This window comes from Crocodylus porosus, unplaced genomic scaffold (assembly GCF_001723895.1).
Source record: "Crocodylus porosus isolate Cpor-Errol unplaced genomic scaffold, CroPor_comp1, whole genome shotgun sequence".
In the NCBI taxonomy this organism is placed as follows: domain Eukaryota; kingdom Metazoa; phylum Chordata; order Crocodylia; family Crocodylidae; genus Crocodylus; species Crocodylus porosus.
In genome coordinates, this window is record NW_017728912.1 from 37,218,164 (window position 1) to 37,224,996 (window position 6,833).

Genomic DNA, 6,833 nt, shown 5'->3' on the forward strand with positions numbered 1-6,833 from the left:
CAGAGCAGGAGCCTGGACATGTTTTAGAAGCATGTAAGACTTAAGAAGCACTATTTGGGCAGGCATTTAGCAAGTACAGCTAAGCTGGGACATTGTTTAGGGAGTTTTAGTTTTATATTTTATTTGAATATTTTACTTCTTTTATAAGTTAATTTGTCTTATTGTAAGCTGCCCTGAGCCTCTGTTAAGAAGGGTGGCATATAAATTTAATAAATAAATACATATGTACATAAATAATCTCTTGTGTATTTGAGAGTGGCAATGTGTGGAATGATTGGAATGATTTAATCACAACACACAATCACCCTTAGAGTGATTTCAAAACCACATTTCCTGGTGTAACACATGCACTCAGAAATGGGAGAGAGCAGGCACTACCAACAGTATTGAGGGTGCAACACAAATGTATCCTTAGGAGCCACAATTCCATTTACTGCCAATTGTCTTTTTATATTAATTGAAAACAGCAACTTTATTGACGCACCACTAGGACTGGGAGGTTCAGAGCTGCCTGGAATTAGGCATCTAAATCTATATCTAAAGCAGATTGAAAATTACAACCAAGCTTCCTTTAAAGAATAGTAGGTACTTGTTATGTTTGTCTTGATAAGATACCATTGTGGTAAACAAAATACCTGTGAAGTGGGGCAAAAAAAAATCCAACCATACCTAAGTAATATACATAATAAACATGAGGCAAATTCCAAGCCACAGTGCAGCCAGTATAATTTTTACCATTGATTTCAACAGGACTACGGTTCAGCCAAAGTATGCAAGTGGCATGGTAGACATTACCTCAAATACAGAGAGATATTTTTAAAGAGCTATGTCTTATGTGCACCTTGGATTTAAAGCAGAATTCCAGGATCTCTAACTTAAATCAGTCTATACCTCCAAAGAAACAGGATGTAAAGCCATAAGTGACTCTTCAGTGATTTTGTATATCTTTTATGTTTTGTATATTGTATTCGTTAATAAGGTATTACGTTTGAATGACACTTTAGTACATGGTAAACAAAAGGGGTTTTAGCAGCATAGTATGACTCATTACATGATACCATCTTGCACATTTTGGATTTTCCCCTGATGGACTCCACAGGTGGGTCTGGAGCACACACAGTATATAAAGAGGAGGGGTTACACAGCTCAGACACCAGAAGCCTTTGGAGATAAGAAAGGTCCTGTGTTCCTTTGACCCAGAGCCAAAAGAGTCAAGGAAGAAAATTCTTGTGTAATCATGAACTGCAAGATTGTCTTGGCTGTTTTGGCTGTCTTCCTGATCTCAGTAGCTTTAACTGAAGGTAAGTGAATCCTTTATAAAATTGACAGAAGAGGGCATTCCTGATGCATATGTAAATGAATAGGTTCATAAGGGGAAGCATCTTTAATATCTATTTTAAAAAGTATTTTCTTTTAAAACTTTTGCAATAGATATTTCAGCAATGTCTGAGGAACTACTTGTCTATAGCTTCTGAATAAGCAGAAGAGGTGCACCACCTCTGGGACTGCACACGGTCTAGTAACTTAAGAAAATTTTGAGTTATATTTACTGTGTTCTTAGTTGAATGAAGAAAAGATCTTTTCATTATAATGCCCATATGTACCTATTGATTCTTCTTTTCAAGACAACATAATCCTGTTCGTGACATTGCCTTTAGTTGTCACATTCATGATTATGCTTTCTCAAATATAATCACTGGACAAGAGAATACACAGTATAAACAGAAGATAAGTGACCAGCCTTGAGTTGACAAAGAACAAAGGGTCAAGTATCCCCCACCGCTATTTTTCAGCACAGGGACGCTGATACACATGGCACTGGAGTCTGCTGGAACATGGTGGTTATGGCACTGACAGACTTGGTTAATCGAGTCTCCCTGCACGTGTATAGGTGCCCAAAAGGTTTGATATTGAGAGGCAGATTAGAGAAGAAACAATCTTTTAGCCTTTTTGTGAAAAAAGAACAGCCATCACTAATAAACCATTTTACCCAAAAGGAACTTGTTATGCTCTGCATGTTCAGATGGTGAGATCTTCTGCTTCTCTGACCACAGTTCTCTTGTCCTGTTACAGGCATGGCCCTAGCACAGGTTGGGAACGAGCTCCGATGCCAGTGCATAAACACTTATTCCAAGTTCATCCCTCCCAGATGGTTTCAGGATGTGAAGCTGATCCAAAGTGGGCCTCACTGCCAGAACGTTGAAGTCATGTAAGCCCTTTTCCAAATTCCGTTACTTAACTAGGGAGAATGTCTCTGCAATGTGTAGGTTCAAGAGTTATCACAGAGTTTGAAAGGCTGATGGGTTCTCACCAATCAGGGAGAGTTCATAATAATGAGGTTTTGTGACTCTTTCATGACACTGTTTTTGCTACTGCATCATGTTTACCACAGCCTCACACACCTGCAGTTTCCCTGGTATAGGAATTCCACATATTTGAGGGATGTAACATTAATTAGAAGCTGAAAGAACCTGCATTGTGAGGACTGGTAAACTTCTGAATGGCCAAGACAACATGGCAACCCATATTATGCAGGCATTTCAAAGGCAAAAAAGGTTCTCTAAAAATCCCAGTTCAAAGTAATGGAGGAAAGAAGAATTAGATTCACTGAGCAAATTTGGACATACTTGCATGAAATACTTCAAAGTCCTAAAAGTTAAGTGATAAAGGGCTTACTCACAGTTGAGTCACAGAAAAAACCCCTATTTGAAGATTACAAAATCAGGTATCTACTCAGATAAAATTACTGCCAAGTACCTGGGAGATTTATTTGTGTAAGCATTGCAGATTTTAGCCCTAAATTTAATGGTCAGAAAAAATGAAAAATGGAAAACAGAAGGAAAAAAACCAAAAACGGACATTTTAAACATACGTAGAATGTATCTACGTGACTTGAATCCATGCAGACCAATGCACATACACATGCACAGGAAGAGAGTTGTTGTGTGTGTTTCAAATGGGTATTTTGCACATATGGAGAAATTTTGTCTCAGATCCTTAGCTGATACAGAGTGAAGTCAGTGGGACTGTGTCAATTTATACCTGCTATGAAATAGTATCTGACAAAAGGATGAAGCTATGAAAAGAAAGGAAAACCAAAGCATAGATGCTTAACTCTTGTTACTCTTTTTTTTCAGTGCTACTCTTACAGATGGCAGAGAAGTGTGTTTGGAACCCACTGCTCCCTGGGTGATGCGCCTTGTCCAGGCTATTTTGAACAAGTAAGTCATTAATTTTCAGTTAGAAGTACTTAATGAAAAATGGCTTAAAGCCCAATTAGGCTGTTTCTTAGTACAAGTTATATAAGTGTTCCTTCTCAGCAAGCAATAGTAATTCTTTCCAAAAAATTCTCCCTCTTGATCAAGTAAAACATAGCAGGGGTCACGTCCACATGAGACACTGACTGCATAGTAGCCCAATACTACTGTGCAGCAGTGTCACATGGCAACAACTGTGACATGATAGTATTAAACTACTGCACAGTAACATCACAAAAAAGACATTTGTCGGCACTACTGCACAATAACCTGAGTTACTCGGGTTACTGCACAGTAACTCCTGTGCAGTCAGCTTCTCGTGTAGACGTGGCCAGTAACACTGTGGTTATACCATTATTATAGGACTAAGTTCTACTCCTGTCTGTCTCCTAGATGTGGTGACCAGGCTGAGCCACTGATAAGTATAATGAGCACTGGCAACTCCATTTGGAGACTTGCATTCTACAAATGCTAAGCACATCTAAAACAATCAGGTTCTGCAAAATGGGTTTTTCTCCTGCTTGCAGAGGTATAAATTAAGAGAATAACCACACTTAATTGAAAATGTTTTTTAGATGTGAATGCTAGCATGATTCCACAAACTCTCCAGCTTGTCATCCCATATTGGATGCTTATGCAATTCAAACTAAAGGTAATTGGTCCATACGACAGTTCCTATAATACTGTATCCCTTTTCTCCTTTTTTTTCCCACAGGGCTTAAGTCAATACTGAAGCATTGCTCTCAGCAAAGTCAAACATAAAAAAAAATCACCTCCTTTATCCTTAAAGAAACATTTCAGTGAAGATGCCAGTCAGTCTTCAAGCAACTTTCACCTTCTTTGTCAATATGTAGAATGGAGACTGAAGCCGACTGTATTTATTTCCTATTTTTGTATTTATTTAACAGTTTCACTTTATTCAAAAATAGTTCAAGTATTTATAGACTAGAAACTGAAGACACTGGATGGGACAAAGTGATTTCCTGAAGGAGATGAAGACCCTTTGGATATCACTTTAGCTAAACACGGTTGGCGCCGTGCTAGGCACTTTGCAGCTAAGCTACATTTCTACTAAACCTTACCTTGTTGTTAGTAAGTCAGCAAACTGGCAGTGATTCCTCCTCCCCTGAGGTTCTTTGGTATGTTGCATCAACAGTATCCTGAGCCACAACCAATCTAAAGCTTTTCTCTAGATTTGGTAACTCTTAGACTTGAATCTGCCAAAAATTCATGAGGCAGCATTTTCAATACTGTTAGTGTTATGGATTTATTATGCTCTAGCAGAATGTTCTATGTGTATTTATTGATGTATTTTAAAAGGTAATATTTAAATAAGAAACCCCTGATATTATTTATTTAAATTATTCTGATTCAACTGAATGTTTTGCTATTGGGTGCTCTTTTTTCTAATATTTTAATATTTCAAGCTATTGTTTATATGGATTTAACTGGTTTTGTCAATTTATTTATTTTTATTTATTTACTTAGAAAAATGGAAAATATTGAAATTCAGGTCTATAAGATGTTCTTGCTCCAATTTCTTAAATCCCTTTGTTCATAAATTACTTTTATAATAAAATTTATATGTAAAAATAGATGGGTTTTCTTTCTTATTCAGCAGCACTTTGCTTGATCTTTGCAATCTGACTTCAGGCCAGGCTGAACTGCAGACTCCAAACAGGTGGTGTGAATGTTACAACCCCATTGTGGTAGACATTTGCTGGCCAAGTCTTCACGAGACACTGAATACATAGTCATTAATACAGTCATTTAGGACTTGTGTAAACAAGTAACCTGAGTTACTGTGCAGTATTGCCGACAAACAGATTTTTTTGTGACGCTACTGCACAGCAGCCCCGAGACTACCACACAGTAGCATCATGTCATGGGTTTGGCCACACAACACTACTGTGCAGTAGTCTCAGGCTACTGTGCAGTCAGCATCTCATGTAGATGTGGCAGCCATGTCCCAAAAGAACTGCTAGACCTCACTTCTGTGAGGAGAGACAGAGAGGAAAATAGGGGAAGGGCCACCTGGTTTATGGATCCATGGTCTGCCACAACGCCAACTTTCTCCTTTCTCCTATGTCCTCTCCTCAGGATTTGCCCCCGGTGACTTTGAAAGGAACAAGCACTGGGTGTTGCAAGGAACATGGCCACTCCTTATATGGTTATGACTCCAACAACACTCACAAGCAAACCTGATGAGTGCATAAGTTCATTCTGTGTCAGTGACTTTAGGGAGAGCTCTTGGCATCCTAGTTTTGGTGCAAATTGCAGTCTGTAGATGTTAAATACAAAGTAGTTTCAGCAGAAACTTGCCAAGTAGTGCTAGAGTCACAGGAGCAAAAGGAGCATCCTGAATCAGCAATCAACAAGTTATTTCCAGTACTGGTGTCTGAGAACTTGATGATAATGGGTATTCAATCTCCAGTTCCTCCTCCTCCTCCAACAGATATCAGTGTACTCTGACGTCCATGTGGTCATATTTGTATTTCCACCAAAGACTGTATTAAGTATCAGTACAATTCACAGATAGTTGTACACATATAACTGTTAGTCTCAGGAACTTCAAGGAACCCAAAAAGATCCTTAAGCTAGATACACTAACTGAAGATCTGATCTTAAAGAGCTTCCATACATCACCCTAATTGATGTAGATAGGTTATTGAAAGCTAACTTGCAAGTATATATGTTGTATGGTTTGTTTTAAATAGACATTCTTTGGACTGAAGTCAGGTAGTGATCCCATAAAATCAAGTGTAACCTGCAAGTATTCCAAAAACCATAGTGCAGGGCTAAGTGCAAAGACAAGGACCCCGGGAGATGACAACCCAGAGCCTCAAGAGCATAGCTTAAGCCAGGTTGGCCATACTCAATACAAGTAACAGTGATTTATCTTATTAATCAGTCCTAGTATATTAATTCCAGTCTCTAGACAATGTCTATGAATGTGTTATACAAGTCAAGGGACCCTGCTGAAGGACTGGATAAAGTCTCACTGAAGAATGTTGTCCTTACTCCTAGACATTAGGGCCAGTTTCTGTTTCACTTATTTATGCACTATGGACTTATATGCCTAACTGAGAATATGCCTGCCTATTCCACCCACCTAAATCCTTTCAGATGTCTAACAGATGGAACAGAATCTGGCCCTGGATGCTTACAAGTGATCAAGGAGGGATGGGTTGAGATCAGGCTCCTGGCTTTAAGACACTCTACACTGGCCAGCAGACATGGAACTGGCCACTCACATACCTTCTCACAGGGCGTGTCTATGTGCACTATGAATGCAATTTAAGCATACTGTGCAGTAAAATAAGGTTCAGGAAGCCTTCTCTGAGAATACCTCTACATATGTGCCCTCTCAGATGCAGATTTGCTTCTTATAGGAGTAGGCAGATCCAGGCCTACTCCTACTCTGCTCTGCCCCCCTGCAACAGCCAAGGGGAGGTACAGGATCTGGCTACAGTTGCCAGGGGTCTCCAGGGGGGCAGTCTCAGGCTGGCAGGGGAAACTGTCCCAAGAGCCTGTGGCCAGCATGCCATAGATGCTGCCTACCCTCCCCCCAACACC

At 39.4% G+C, this 6,833-nt stretch overlaps 1 protein-coding gene across 1 annotated transcript; it reads left to right on the top strand.

Moving 5' to 3' along the window:
• Positions 1-956: 956 nt before the first annotated feature.
• LOC109309506 (interleukin-8-like) lies at positions 957-3,225 on the top strand. Its single transcript, XM_019534293.1, has 3 exons — positions 957-1,301; positions 2,074-2,209; positions 3,138-3,225. The coding sequence occupies exons 1-3, from the start codon at positions 1,238-1,240 to the stop codon at positions 3,223-3,225; spliced, it is 288 nt and encodes a 95-aa protein (XP_019389838.1). The 5' UTR covers positions 957-1,237.
• Positions 3,226-6,833: the final 3,608 nt, after the last annotated feature.

What these genes read in the sequence shown, in the direction of transcription:
- LOC109309506 (XM_019534293.1), top strand. Translation starts at nt 1,238, where the DNA reads ATGAACTGCAAGATTGTCTTGGCTGTTTTGGCTGTCTTCCTGATCTCA. An exon ending in CTCAGTAGCTTTAACTGAAG is followed by an intron (nt 1,302 to 2,073) that starts GTAAGTGAATCC and finishes GTCCTGTTACAG; the next exon opens with GCATGGCCCTAGCACAGGTT. An exon ending in TGCCAGAACGTTGAAGTCAT is followed by an intron (nt 2,210 to 3,137) that starts GTAAGCCCTTTT and finishes CTTTTTTTTCAG; the next exon opens with TGCTACTCTTACAGATGGCA.